At 47.2% G+C, this 14,979-nt stretch overlaps 1 protein-coding gene across 16 annotated transcripts in view; it reads left to right on the forward strand.

Annotated features, from left to right (window-relative positions):
- Positions 1-14,979, forward strand: part of ABCG2B (ATP binding cassette subfamily G member 2B) — a 50,823-nt gene that overhangs the window by 24,710 nt on the left and 11,134 nt on the right. For 11 of the 16 annotated variants that reach the window (XR_014813407.1, XR_014813406.1, XM_084973485.1 and 8 more), the window contains 5 exons: positions 1,081-1,238; positions 7,125-7,276; positions 8,542-8,646; positions 9,977-10,227; positions 14,057-14,139. Coding sequence is in view for 9 of the 16 variants with exons in the window: in XM_084973485.1 (XP_084829611.1) it covers positions 1,081-1,238; positions 7,125-7,276; positions 8,542-8,646; positions 9,977-10,227; positions 14,057-14,139 (749 nt within the window). In the remaining 7 variants the exon portion in view is untranslated. Of the gene's footprint in view, positions 1-1,080; positions 1,239-7,124; positions 7,277-8,541; positions 8,647-9,976; positions 10,228-13,470; positions 13,538-14,056; positions 14,140-14,979 lie in introns of all 16 variants that reach the window. The other 5 variants (XR_014813410.1, XR_014813408.1, XR_014813411.1 and 2 more) reach the window with 1 other exon arrangement.

Consider the following 14,979-nt stretch of genomic DNA (forward strand, 5'->3'; position numbering starts at 1 on the left):
ATTTCCGCAGCACCATTATCAACTAACCAAATTAATGGTGTCTTGCTATCGTCTATGCCCAGGTCCTATCTATTTGCATTTCCCCAGCTGTGACCCAAGCGTCCCTGCCAGCTCAGGTGTTGTAACACCAGTAAAGGGCAGGGGTAGCACTTGCTCGTGTCTCTTTGCAGACTCTTAATGTAGGACTTGTTTCCTAGGGAATTCCCTGGTGGCTCAGCAGGTTAAGGATCCAGTGTTGTCACTGCTGTGGCTTGGGTTGCTGCTGTGGTGTGGGTTCGGTCGCTGGCCTGGGGACTTCTGCACGCTGTGGGTGTGGCCAAAAAGAAGAAGAAAAGGAGAATTCTTACCTCCCCCTAAGCCTTTCTGGTCCCCCACCACACAGTGACATGACTCGTTGGAAACACCCAGCCAGTTGCCCCGTAGAAACTCTGCCTCCTGGTTTTGTCAGAAGGAGTGAGTGAGGCATTCTGCAGTGAGTTAGGGTGTAGGGGGGTTCAATGAGGGAAGCTTTGGTGGTTTCAGAGGTGCCAGTGTGATGTTGTGCCAAGTGAACGTTCTTGGCGTCAGTGGCATAGTGGTTAGCATAGCTGCCTTCGAAAGTGAACTTTCCCAGCTGCCAAGCCACACTTTGGACTTTTTTTTGGGGGGGTTGGGCAGTGGGAGGGTGATGGGGAGGGTATGAGAAACTAACAAATTATAATAAATGCTTTCAGCTTTCGTCTCCTCTCCCCATCTCCCTTTTTAGTCTTGATTTCACCATGTCAGAACCTTATCTATTAGTGTTCGAGCTTAACTGTCTTAAAACTAAATATTTGATGGGATAAGAAACATACGGAGCTGTTCAAAGCGTGGGTTTCCTATTGGGATTAACCACTTCCCAGCTCTGAGCTGAGCCTCAGTGTATTCTTCAAATTAAAGAGCAACCTTAGCTCTTCTCCCACATAGTCATTTATTTGCTGTTCAGAATCAGCGAGGCTGATGAGAGAAAGTGCCCCTGCTAGGGTTGGCACGTGTCAGGAGCTGCACGAGCAATCGTGGCTCTGATTGTTACTGTTCATAACGATAACATTTGTGCTTTAGGTGGGAACCCAGTTTATCCGTGGTGTGTCTGGAGGAGAAAGAAAACGGACTAGTATTGCAATGGAGCTTATTACTGACCCGTCCATCTTGTTCCTGGATGAGCCCACGACTGGCTTAGACTCCAGCACAGCAAATGCTGTCCTTTTGCTCCTGAAGAGGTAAAGGCTCTGCGACTGTGATGCTTTCATGCATCCAGTATCTGTTCACCTGCTCTGTACGAGGTGTTATTCTTAGTGCAGGGGATCTAGTAGTAAGCACGACAGACACAGACTTCTCCCTTCTTTGTTGGAGGGAAACAGTCAACTAACAGGGAGAAGTGGCTCATGAAAAATGAAACACACTGGGTGGCTTAAAACAGAACTGTGGCTTTTCACATTCCTGGAGGTTAGAAGTCCAGGATCAGGAAATCGGCAGGGCTGGTTCTTCTGAGTCCTTTCTCCTTGGCTTGTGGGTGCCTGTCTTCTCTCTGTGTCCTCGCTTCATTTTTCCCTTGGTGTGTCTGTGTCCTGTTCTCCTCTTTTTTCGTTGTTTTTTTTGTTTTTTGTTTTTTAGGGCTGCACCCGTGGCATATGGAGGTTTCCAGGCTAAGGGTCCAATCAGAGCTACAGCTGCTGGCCGATGCCACAGCCACAGCACATCAAATCAGAGCCACATCTTCAGCCTACACCACAGCTCATGAAAATGCCAGATTCTTTTTTTTTTCCATCTTTTTGCATGTTTTCTTGAGCCACTCCCGCGGTTGGTTCCCAGGCTAGGGGTCTAATCAGACTGTAGCCACCGGCCTACGCCAGAGCCACAGCAATGCAGGATCCAAGCCGCATCTGCGGCCCACACCGCAGCTCTCGGAAACACCAGATCCTCAACCCACTGAGCAAGGCCAGGGATCAAAGCCACAACCTCATGGTTCGTAATCAGATCCACTTCCGCTGAGCCACGGCGGGAACTCCCCGAGTTCTCCTCTTCTTATAAGGACAGTGGTCCTTATTGGATGGTGGCACCCACATGGCCTTATGTAACCAGAATTACCTGTTGAAAGACCCAATCTCCAAAATCAAGTATAATAAAAAAAGCAAAAAAAGACCGAATAGCCAAATACAGTGTATTCTAAGGTGCTGGGAGGTAGGACTTCAACTTGAATATGGGGGCACGCAGTTCTGCCCATAATAGGATAGTACCTGAGGTGGCATTGAGAGTGGCAGGTTCTGTCGACCGTGGGCCACTGTAAGCACTACGGCTTTGATGGTCCCTGGGGGACATGGGAGGAGTTCAGAGCCTTTTAGAACAAGGGCCTGGCAGCTGTCTAGAGGAAAGGCTGTGTGGTTGGGCCAGGGTGAGTGGCAGGGACGCGGTGAGGAGGCGCTGTCTGCATTGGCTCCGTTGAGACGTGAGGCCGTCGGCTCTGACTGGGGTGGTGGTGTGAGGTGGGTGGATTCTCTCCGTTTCGTGGGTAGAACCAACAGGATTAGCTCGGGAATGGGATGCAGGGTGTGATTACACCCGAAAAACCCATGCCTAAGGTTTGGGGCCTGAGAGACGGAAGAGTGGAGTCAAGAGGGCCGTTTACTTCTATGAGGAAAGAGGATGGTGGGCGAAACGTGGTTATAGGAGAAACCACAAAAGCTAAGTTGTGGACATCTTTTTATTTATTAAAAAAACTTTTTTTTTTGTCTTTTGCCTTTTCTGGGGCCACTTTTTACAAAATTTCAATGGTTTTTGCCAAACAGTTAAAGGAATGCCCAGGAGTCCCACGTCCCCTTGCCTTGATTCCCCAGCTGCTGCCTTTTGACGCTCTTTGCCCCCCGCCCTCCCCCACATAGTCTTTTTCTGACACCGTGTACCGTCATCCCTGGGTGCCCTGGCCACTGTTCCCACGTTACCACCTCACGTGCCTGGCAGCCAGGGAGTTGGCGTTGGGGCCGTTGCTGCCATCCGATCCGTAAGCTCCGTCAGACCTCACCATCTGCCCCAGAAAGTGCCTTTTTTTCCTTTTGGCTCAGGATTCTCTGCAGAAACACTCTATCTTTTCTCATCCTGAGCAGTTCTGTACCCTTTCCCCACCTCTCACGTCCTCACACACAGTGGACAGCACATTTCCTAGGGAGGCCCTTAAGCCGGGCCCGTCCAGTGCTTCCTCACGTGCAGACGCAGGCCGTGGACTCTTGGCAGGGACACCGCAGAAGTGGGGCTGTGTTCTCAGTGCGAGACACGAGGGGCTGCGTGATTCTGGCGTCTCCCGTCGTGGCGGATGGGAACCTTCATCAGCGGTCCTGTTGGTGTGTGGTGCCTTTGTCTGCGGTGACATAAGTGTTGTCCCCTTTGTCGTAGTTTGTCAGGGAAGATGATCAGACCTCCTGTTCCCTGTCAAGTCTCCATGCACCGGTGGTGGCCGGTACTCACAGCTTCGGCCACTGTCAGCTGCTCGTGTGTTGCTTGCCAAGTGGTGATTGTCTCTTGACGTCATTCTTTCTACCCGTATTAGGGTAAAGGAGTTTTCCTCCTTCTCTGTTCATTTGTATTTGTTCGTACTTTTCTTTTATTCCAAGGGTTATAATTTGGGTTGTTCTTATTTATTTTTATGACTAAATTCACCCCGATTTGGCCAGAGCACGTGTGTCCCTTTGGTCTGCTTTTGTGTCCTTTTGACGTGTTTGGAATCACTCCTCAGGCATGTGTTTACTTTATGGTGAGCAAGATGATTCAGACTCATTTTGTGCTTTTCCTGTGTCAGATGTTTCTCCACAGAGCCCCCTGGTTCCTTCTGGTGTAGTTAGGATTTAGACACCAAAATCTGGTTACTCAAGTGTGCTCAGTTCTACAGGAGTGTCAGTGCTTCTAGAGCCGCTCAGCAGACAGAGCTAAGAAGCACATGTGTATGTGTACATAAATAACAGAAATACATATCTATGTTTTATTTGGAAATATGTATTTACTATAAATATATATTTTGTGTGTGTGTATATATAGCATATGACTAGAATGATACAAGTAAATGGATTTGTAACTATTGCTGTGTTAGTACATATATTAAAAAAATATGGGGAGTTTCCATCAGTGGTTAGCAAATCTGACCAGGAACCATGAGGTTTCGGGTTCAATCCCTGGCCTCGCTCAGTGGGTTTTGGATCCGGTGTTTCTTTGAGCTGTGGTGTAGTTTGCAGATGAGGCTCAGATCCCATGTTTCTGTGGCTCTGGCATAGGCCAGTGGCTACAGCTCTGATTCGACCCTTAACCTGGGAACCTCCATATGCCGTGGGAGTGGCCCAAGAAATGGCAAAAAGACAAAAAATAAATAAGTAAATAAATAAATAAATAAAAATCATGAGCTCATGACGTCATACTATTTCCAATTCTGATCTAATACTTGAGTTTTTTTTAGTCTTCATCGTTTCCATGTTTTTCTTTTCTTTTTCTTTTTTTCCCTTTTTTGGGCCACACCCACAGTGTATGGAAGTTCCCAGGCTAGGGGTCGACGTGTGGCTGCAGCTGCTAGCCAACATGACAGCGCCAGCAAGTCCAGATCAGAGCTATGTCTGCGACCTACACCACAGCTCATGGCAGTGCTGAATACTTAACCCACTGGTCAGGGCAAGGGATTGGATCTGCATCCTCAGGTTTGTTACCGCTGAGCCTTGGTAGGCACTCCCTCCAAGTTTTTAAATTTTCAGATAGTGAGAAACTTGGCTCCCAGTATGGCAATATGTTTACTTACTTGCTTAGTCAAATAACATGATCCTTCAGTGTAATCAATCTCTAATCACTCTGGCCATTCCCTCTGCCTGCCACCTCTGGGATAACCCCCTGTTTCCATTTCTTAAAAGCTGCCACATGGAGTTCCTGCTGTGACACTGCGGGTTAAGAATCTTGACTGCAGTGGCTCGGGTTGCTGTGAAGGCAGGGGTTTGATCCTTTGTAGGTTAAGGGGTCTGGCATTGCTGCAGCTGTGGCTCAGATTCAATCCCTGACCAGGGAACCTCATATGTCAGGGCTGCGACCATAAAAAAAAAAAAAAAAAAAAAAGCTGCCAGACAAACCATGTGGCACCCCTGCCTTATCATTACCGTGCATCCCCTGATGCCCCTGCCCTCAGAAGCAAGTCTGTTTGCTCAGATAAGAAGAAACGGGAAGATGCTTGAGATGTCAGTTGTACACAGAAGTGAAGATGTCAAGTAATCAGTCTGGGGTTCAGTTTCAGTTAGAGACTACATCCATCATATATTTTGGGGGGTTTTTGGCGTTTTAGGGCTGCACCTGTGGCATATGGAGGTTCGCAGGCTAGGGGTTGAATCAGAGCTACAGCTTCTGGCCTTTGTCAGAGCCGCAGCAACGCAAGATCCGAGCCGAGTCTGCACCCTACAGCACAGCTCACGGCAACGCTGGATACTTAAGCCACTGAGCGAGGCCAGGGATTGAGCCTGCGTCCTCCAGGATGCTAGTCATATTCCTTTTTGCTAAGCCACGACGGGAAGTCTGATGGGCCTGTTTTTTGATGCAGTCCCTGAGTGCCTGCCTCTATATGTCACCTCAGCTCTGCAGTGACACTGAAATACCTGTAGTTTCCCCCGCCTTCACTGCCCTTTCTCTTCCTGGCTTAGTCCTGTTGGCCTCTTACTACGCTGCTTATATCATCTTCAGACTGGGTTATAAGGTCCTGTTTGGCTTGCACATTCTGTTCCACATTGCTACTTCTGTTCCACATTGTTTTGAAATGACTGATCGACTGGCCTGTCATCTTGGAGACAGAACAAATGTGTACCCAGGGTCATCATACAGTAAGTGATTAGAAAATGCTTAAATTGATGTGATTCTTCTCATAAACTGTTTCCTAAATAACAGCTTTTGAACGGTGAGTTTCGACCTTTGTGTCTTCTCCCCATTCAGTAGTAACTCCTGTGTGAAGGTAATTTTGGCCATGGAAATAGCCCAGGGATCCAATCCCAGCCCTGCCCCTTCTAATTCTGATACTTTGGGCCATTGCTTCATTATTGAAGCCTTACCTGTTATATAAAAGTAAGAATAATTGGCCCTGCCTTATAACAATATGGTGAAAATTTATTTCACGATAAATTTTCTATAAAGTATTTAGCAAAGATATAGTGAGTACCAAGTAATGTTCACTATATTATTAGGGCAGGAGAATGAAAAATAGTTCCTAAAGATCCAGAAGAGTTAAGTAAATGATCAGTGGGGATGGGACATATGACTACGATTTTAAATTTAATCCGTAGTAAGTTTTCAAACTTGAGTGTACTTGCAAATGACCTGGGTGCTTGTTAAAGATATAGGGATTCCCTCGACCCAATAGGTATGAGAAAACTGTCCAGGGAGCTGCACTTCTTTTTCTTTTTAGGGCCGCACCCACAGCATATGGAGGTTCCCAGGCTAGGGGTCTATTCAAAGCTATAGCTGCCAGCCTACACCGCAGCCACAGCAACGCCAGATCCTCAACCCACTGAGCGAGGCCAGGGATCAAACGTGCAACCTCATGGGTCCTAGTCGGATTCTTTTCCTTTGGGCCACGACGGGAACTCCTGCATGTTAAGAAAATTATAATTATGTTTTTCTTGGGTTGTGCCTGCAGCACATGGAGGTTCCCAGGCTAGGGGTCTAATTGGGGCCACAGCTACCAGCCTACACCCCAGCCACAGCAACACCGGACCCGAGCTGTAACTGTAATCTACACCACAGCTTATGCCAGATTCTTGACCCACCAAGCAAGGCCAGGGATTGAACCTGCATCCTCGTGGGTACTAGTCGGGTTCATTCCTGCTGTGGTGCCACAATGGGAACTCCAGATCTGCATTTCTGATTAATATTCTGGTTGATTGTAGACTGCCCATAGAACCCACTTTAGAGACCCTAGCTTTTCATGAGAGCCTTGGCTTTAAGGTTCCCTAACTATCAGAGAGATCATATGAGCTGAGAAGTGTGGGAAAAGCAAAGCGATTTTTTCTCACTCGGTGCTCTAAAGGCAGGGATACTAAGTATGTTGCCGAGAAATGCAAGTTTCAGCTGTTTAATGCCTCGTCTTCTTACGTTTGACGTAGGATGTCTAAACAAGGACGGACCATCATCTTCTCCATTCATCAGCCTCGTTACTCCATCTTTAAGTTGTTTGATAGCCTCACCTTGTTGGCCTCAGGAAGACTCATGTTCCATGGACCTGCTCGGGAGGCCTTGGGATACTTTGCCTCCATCGGTACGGTTGACTTTTTCGTGCGGTAGCAGCCTTCTTTCGTAGGCTCCTGAAAGAGAACGAGGGCTCGAGGGCGGTGCTGTTTATCTTTGAAGTGATGGGCTTGGTTCCACCCCTTCAGCATGTCTTTGGCTGATTTGGTGCTAGGATCGTTCTTCACCTTGCCCTGCCCGCTTGGTATTTTGGTCTCTCTTTCTGCCCCTGTGTGTGTGTGTGTGTGTGTGTGTGTGTGTGTTTCCTCTGGGTCTGTATCCATTGTCCCTGCTGCTGGTTCTGGTGACCTTTCTGGAACAGTTCAGTACATACATTAGCCTCAGAGCCAGTTACCTGTCAGTTGAGTATTTTGAGAAAGGCCTAATGTGGCCAAGTTCTCTGTCTTATGACCATACCCATCAGGCGTTATCATGGTTTTCCCTTACATGGGTGTTGATCTACCTTGGTTGGGGGCTCAAGAAGATGCTGCTTGATTTTCCAGTAAAATTAGATTGCAGACATAGGATGTGTGTGATTTACCTGTCAACCTAGTGGCTAGTCCTAAGTCTGACTTCAGTGGGCCAACATTTCTGTCAGTTCCGGACTGCCTGGTTCTATGGATTTATTGTATTAGTAGTACTGGTATTATTTTTTGCCTTTTTTTTTTTTTTTTTTTTTTGTCTTTTTGCCTTTTCTTGAGCCACTCCCCCAGCATATGGAGGTTCCCGAGCTAGGGGTCGAATCAGAGCTGTAGCCGCCGGCCTACACCACAGCCACAGCAACACAGGATCAAAGCCGTGTCTGCGACTCACACCACAGCTCATGGCAACGCCGGATCCTTAACCCTCTGAGCCAGGGCAGGGATCCAGCGGGCAACCTCATGGTCCTAGTCCGATTTGTTTCCGCCGTACCACGATGGGAACTCCCCAGCTTGCTTTTTTCCTTGGACCTGTCTTTCGATTTTGGAGACGTCCTTTCTGATAAGCACCAGAGCGTACTGACAGCTGTTTCAGGTCTCCCGGATTATGATGCGTGAGGACCAAGCACTAGAGGAAGACTTTCTGAGAGTCCGAGGTTGGTTCAGCGTCTGTTGTGTTGCCAGGGCAGAGCAGTGTGGAAACATTTGATGACGGACTATATCAAAGGAGAGAGTAAATTGGTGAGGGGGGACGAGGGCCGGAAGGTGAGGGGGAAACTGTTGGATGCCGTCTCTGCCAGGCACACCTCCCTCACGTCCGGACTCTGTACTGCCCAAGACTGTCAAGTCTGTGTAGCTGCCTTCCTTTCTTTTGTAGGTTACAACTGTGAGCCCTACAACAACCCCGCAGACTTCTTCCTGGACGTCATTAACGGCGACTCCTCCGCTGTGGTGTTAAGCAGAGCGGACAGAGACGAGGGAGGTGAGCCCGTTGGGTGAATGGCAGCGGATTGCCCGGTTGCTTTGGCTGAAGTTTAGCAACGTGGCAGCTCCTGCCGACGTGGCTGCGTGAATTTATGTTCGTGCCGGCCGTCTTCTGGCACCACGTGTCCTCCTGTATTCAGCCTCTACTGCAAAAACACCGTGGACTGGCTGGTTTCAGCAGCAAGCATTTCTTACAGTTCTATAGGCTGGAGGCCTAAGATCAAGGATCAAGGTCCAGCAGATTCTGTGTCTTTTGGGGACCTGCTTGTGATTCATCGATGGGCAGCCGTCTCTTTGCCTCCTCCCATGGGGGCGCGGGGAGGGCGCTCTCTGGTTCCGCTTTGGTAAGGGCGCCAACCCAGCTCGTGAGGGCTCCCCCCTCGTGACCTGATCATCCCTCCAAGGCCTGGCCTTGCTTTCAGATTGGGTCCCAGTGGGGAGTGGGTTTGAGCATGTGCATTTTGGAGGCACACAAACATTCAGTCGCATGGCATCAGGCCACACAGAACTTGTCATCCCCGGGAGAGCCGTGTTTTTCATTTAACTGGTCCGTGAGCATTTGTGTGACAGTGTCAGTTCCAAGGGGAGTTGCCATTTTTAAAAACATCCCTCATTTACCCAGAGGCCCCACGGTATCCTCAGGGGATTGGTCCTAGGACCCTCCTTGCAGATAGAAGCTTCAAGGATGCTCAAGTCCCTTCCAATAGGGCCTTGGTATCCATGGGTTCCATGTCCACAGATACCGAGGGCCACCTGTATAATGTTCTGAAATGAGCAAGTTGGCAGTTGAGCATTTGCGTGTTGGAAAAGCAAAGACCAGATTTTTTTGGAGTCGTCTTGGTTTTAATGATGAGTTATAACTGCATACGATGAGAAGTGTATTTGAAAAGAGCTAGGGTCTGGAGTTCCCACTGTGGATCTGGCTCGTGTCTGGAGGCACCGGTTCAATCCCCAGCCTGGTGCAGTGGCTTAAGGATCTGGTGTTGCTGCAACTGCATGGTGGTCACAGCTCCGGCTGAGATTCAGTCTCTGGCCCAGGGACTTCCATGCATGCTGTGGGGGCCAAGGGCCAAAAAAGAGAATCAGGGTTCAAATGGTATAGTTCGGCAAAGGTCACTGGGTTTACTGCATCTGCAAGCTTATGCAAGCAAGCCAATGCATTTTTCTGATTTGTAAAGCAGTGACCACAGCTCTCCTAATAGTTTATACTCAGGCCTAGAACGATGGTGCTAGGGAGGACTCTAAGAGGAGGGGTACAGAAAAATGGACAAAATCAGCCGTTATTTTGTTAATGACGTTTCCCTTCTTCATCCACTTGTGTTGCGCAGCCCAAGAGCCCGAAGAGCCTCCCGAGAAAGATACTCCCCTCATAGACAAACTTGCTGCGTTTTATACCAACTCCTCCTTCTTCAAGGACACGAAGGTTGAGTTAGATCAGTTCTCAGGGGGTCGGAAGAAGAAGAAGAGTTCGGTGTACAAGGAGGTCACCTACACCACCTCCTTCTGTCATCAGCTCCGATGGATTTCCAGGCGTTCCTTCAAAAACTTACTGGGTAATCCCCAGGCATCCGTAGCCCAGGTACCCGGCGGGTCTTCTGGTTATGCTGTGAACTGTGCGTGTGGGACCCGGGCTCCGATGTCGTCTATCCTGGGAGGTGCTTACCTCCCACCCACGCTCCTTCACTATGCCCATTGCACTGGGCATATAGAAACAAGGGAAACCCAGCTCAGTTTTCACTTGCAGAGAACTTGTTTCTGAGTGGGGTTTTGGAGTACCTCATTCAGAATTGTTGTTGATTCAGACATGCTGTAATAGATAATTTTTGTAGAAAAAAGTTTTTTTCAAAAATGTTGACGCATTTAGTTACTGTTCAGCCACATTGTGGGTTTTCTACACACGTTCATTTCCCGCTGCGTTCACCAAGTTGTCCTCGATCTTATGCCGCATTCTGGAGCTTGTATACAGCAGTGAATGAGTGGGAAGAAACAAGGTCCCTGTTCTTGGGGAGGGTGGCTCCTTATGAGGAGAGACGGATGACAAAGTCCCACAGGAATAAAATTCAGGGCATGTCAGATGGTCAAGGGGCAAGGAAGAGAGTATAACCCGCAAAGTGGAGAAAGGAAGAGAGAAAGGAAGGAAGAGGGGAGAGCGAGAGAAGGGAAAGGGGTTGGCTTGCGTCTTGCATCACGTAGGCAGCAAAGCGTTCAGCTCGGGGTCCACTGGGCGCTCCCGAAGGCAGGAGAGGCAGCCACCGTCTGCAGGAAAAGCCTGCCTGGGCATGCTGCTCCTTAGAAAAGTGCACCTTTCTCAGGGAGGGGCTCTAATCGTGGGAGAGCACTGGACCCCTGGCACGGTATAGAGTTAGCACAACGGTGATAAGCAGACTTGAGTTCTCTTCTCCTAGGATGGAAAATGCTGTCCTTTGTCTTTTTGGTAGATTCTGTTCATAGTTGTTGGTGATGACTCTTTCATGATTTTCCCATTTTTCTCAAGCCCTCGGCCATTCAGAACCCTTGTATTCCCACGTCATTGGACCATCTTTTCCAAAAAAAAAAAAAAAAAATCGGTGTAGCCAGTTATTTTGGGGGTGGTGGTTTTTATTTGTTGGTTTTTTTGTTTGTTTTGCTTTGTAGGGCTGCACCCACGCGGCATATGGAGGTTCCTGGGCTAGGGGTCGAATCGGAGCCGTAGCCACTGGCCTACGTCACAGCCACAGCCACAGCCACGCCAGATCTGAGCCGAATCTGCAGCCTCCACCAGAGTTCATGGCCTCACCAGCAGCACCAGATCCTTAACCCACTGGGCGAGGCCAGGGACTCAAACCCACCTCCTCATGGATCCTAGTTGGGTTCCTTCAGCAATGAGCCACGAAGGGCACCCCTGATCTTCTTAGCCTTGAATTTCTGCCCAGTCCTAAAAGATGGCATGGTGTTGGCTCTAAGGAAGTATTACTGACTTCTTACCACACATGCTGTCATTGTCCCATCTCAGTGCTGCTGCCTTTTAAGTCTTAATGCCAAGAGACCTACGTTGAGGAGGAGTCCGCAACAGCGGTCAGCAGAGTGGACTCCTGCCTTAAGCTGGCATTCCAGTACTGACACATCTGAAGAGGTGTCCCCCGCAGGCAGATGCTCAGGGAGATACAAGGTTTAATCAGCTAAGGCAGGAGAGGGCAGACCTCTTTTCCAAAGGGTCAGAGAGTAAATACTTGAGGCTTTGCATGTCATGTGGTCTTTGATTCACGTAGTCGCTTCTGCCGTTGTGTCAAGAACGCAGCTGTAAATAATTGATTAAAAAGTGAACATAGCTGTGTTCCGATGAAACTTTATTCATGGATGCTGCAATATGAATTTCATGTGGCAAGCAACATTACTCTTCTCTCTTTTTTCCCAACCATTAAAAGAATAGTAAAAACCGGAGTTCCTATCGTGGCTCAGTGGTTAACAAATCTGACTAGGAACCATGAGGTTGCGGGTTGATTCCTGGCCTTGCTCAGTGGGTTAAGGATCCGGCGTTGCCGTGAACTGTGGTGTAGGTCACAGACTCGGCTCAGATCTGGCGTTGCTGTGGCTGTTGGATAGGCCCGCAGCTGTCACTCCAACCAGACTCCTGGCCTGGGAACCCCCATATGCCACAAGTGTGGCCCTAAAAATGCAAAAAAAATTAAAAAAGAAAGAAAGAAAAGAAAGATAAAAAAAAGAAAAGTAAATAAAAATTTTAAAACACACAAATTCCAACAATGAAATTGTGCATAATAAGGAAGCAGGGTAAGCTGGGGTACGCCCATCTGACCTGGGGAGAGTTCATGTCTGCTCTGGAAAAGTGCACTGTCACCAAGGCATTCACAGAGCTGTCTCTAAGGGCACTCAGGGGCTTCCCTTACTCACCTTCCTGCCACTGCTTCCTGGGCAACCTCAGCCCAGAAAGCCTACCAGCCACTGCAGCACTGAGTGGCCAATTCCTAGCCACTCCTACCTACCTTTACTCACTCGGTCTGTTTGACGTGCCTAAGAGCCTGGATAAACATCACTGTCATTTTTAAGTTTGATAAAATGTTTCTTAAGGACACTTCACTTCTAGGGTTAAGGATAATGTTATAATTGATTTAAGGAAATTCTACTTATTGTACTTTTTAATTAAATTTTATTAAATGTATTAAAAATATAAGAAATGATAATCTAAAAAAAATAAACTAGCACACCAAGGTACCCTGGACCCTTCGATATGAAAAATAAATAAAATTTAAAAAAATATCAGTACTACTATAGTGCAGTGGTATCAAGATCTGAGGTATTTGTCAAGACATCTTGGCTAGAAGCAAACAGAATTGGAAAACAGGATTCTGATCTGTGAAGACTAGTTTGTGAACACCACCGTCTCTGAAGAATATGATTTGAGATGTCCTTAAAAGTTGCCTTGCTAAAAAGACAGTCAGAAATTTGGAATAAAGAGTTTTCACCCTGGCATGTTTTAATTACCTTCCACATATACTATATACTTCATGTCAACAGACCAAGCTTCCAAATAAATAAAAACGTCCCCATCAGCATGTGGGCAAGCTCACCTATACAAGCCTATACTTTCACACCGCATAACTCTGAATGTTCAGACTTGAACATTGGCCACTCCATAAGCTTTGTTTCTTTTGTGTTCAAACTTAATAACTTACATTAAAAGACTGTCAGTTTTATCATTAGGAAGTTTCCTAAAGGTTTCAAAGTTCGAAAAATGTTTCCAAAGTTTTCAAACATGACAAAATGATTAATCTGGTAATTATATGCTTTTACAAGGTACATTTATGTTACTCCTTCTTGTATTTAGGAAAAGAAAATAAACAGGGAAACTGCTGCAATCCAAAGATTGCTCGATGGAGCAAAGAGACTCTTCTGTGAGTTCTGCACAGCTGGCTTCTTTGAATAGAGGGGACAAAAGGAAATTTCCTAAATATGTTATTCTATCTTTGTTCAGATGTATTTATCATCCTTTCTCAAGGTGAATTCTGAGGGATGGCTGCCATTGAAAAAATGAATCCAGGAGTTCCTGTCGTGGCTCAGTGGTTAATGAATCTGACGAGGAGCCACGAGGTTGCGGGTTCTATCCCTGGCCTCGCTCAGTGGGTTAAGGATTCAGCGTTGCTGGGGCTCTGGCATAGGCTAGCAGCTGTAGCTCCGATTCCACCCCTAGCCTGGGAACCTCCATATGCCGCAGATGCGGCCCTAGGAAAAAAAACAGAGAAAAAAAATGCATCCTAATAATATACATTGTTTTATATTTTCCCAAGAACTATGGCCAAGCCATTTAAAATATCTATGTCAACAAAGAAATTTGATTATGTGGCCAGATGTATTTTAGTATTAAATGATATGTTTTTATCTTTAATTGAAATTTTTTTTTTCTTTTTGAAAAGATAATTGTAACAATCACCCTGGGCCTGGTTATAGGTGCCTTTTTCTATGATCTGAAAAATGATCCCTCAGGAATCCAGAACAGGTAAGTCAGTTTGGATCTTGATTTTGAGAAGGTGCTATTACTTTGTTTTCAAGCTTAAGGAAATCCATTACGAATTTGAATTTGAGACAAGCACAGGGTAAACTGCAGATAAGTCAGCGAATAGAAAGTTGGATGGAAGAGTTAATTTTCACATTCACACACACACACACACACACACACACACACACACACACACACACACACACACACACACATATAGTAGTAAAATACAGAGAACATAAAGTTTACCCCGTTGCCCAGGTTCGAGTACAGTTCAGTGGCATTAATCACATTCACATTATGATGCAGCCATAAAAACCTCGCCCTCCGACCCCAGAATTTTTTTCGGCTTCCAGACCGAATGTCTGTACCCATCAAACAGCAGTCGTGCCCTCCACCTTTGACCAGCCCCTGGAAACCGCCACTGTCTTCCGTCTCTGATGCTGACTGTTCTCGGTACCTCGTATCAGTGGCATCAGAGCATTTGTTCTTTGGTGACTGGCTGTGTCCCTTAGCATCATCCGTGTTGCAGCATGTGTCAGAATTTCTTTCTTTTTAAAGGCTGCGTAATACTCCACGGTATGGCCACACCACCTTGGGTGTCTCAGTTTATCTGTCCACGGACACCTGGATCGTTTCCGCCTGTTGGCTGTTACCAACAGTGCTGCTATGAACATGAGCGTACGAGCAAAAATCGGGTTGCGTCTCTGCTTTAAATTCTTTTTTTTTTTTTTTTTTTGTTGTTGTTGTTGTTGTTGTTGCTATTTCTTGGGCCGCTCCTGCGGCCTATGGAGGTTCCCAGGCTAGGGGTCTAATCGGAGCTGTAGCCACCGGCCTACA

The sequence above is a fragment of the Sus scrofa genome, chromosome 8 (genome assembly GCF_054392235.1).
Source record: "Sus scrofa isolate SSC_HxYL_T2T_F1_AM1 chromosome 8, Sscrofa_HxYL_maternal_Yorkshire_Landrace_v2.0, whole genome shotgun sequence".
Taxonomy (NCBI): Eukaryota; Metazoa; Chordata; class Mammalia; order Artiodactyla; family Suidae; genus Sus; species Sus scrofa.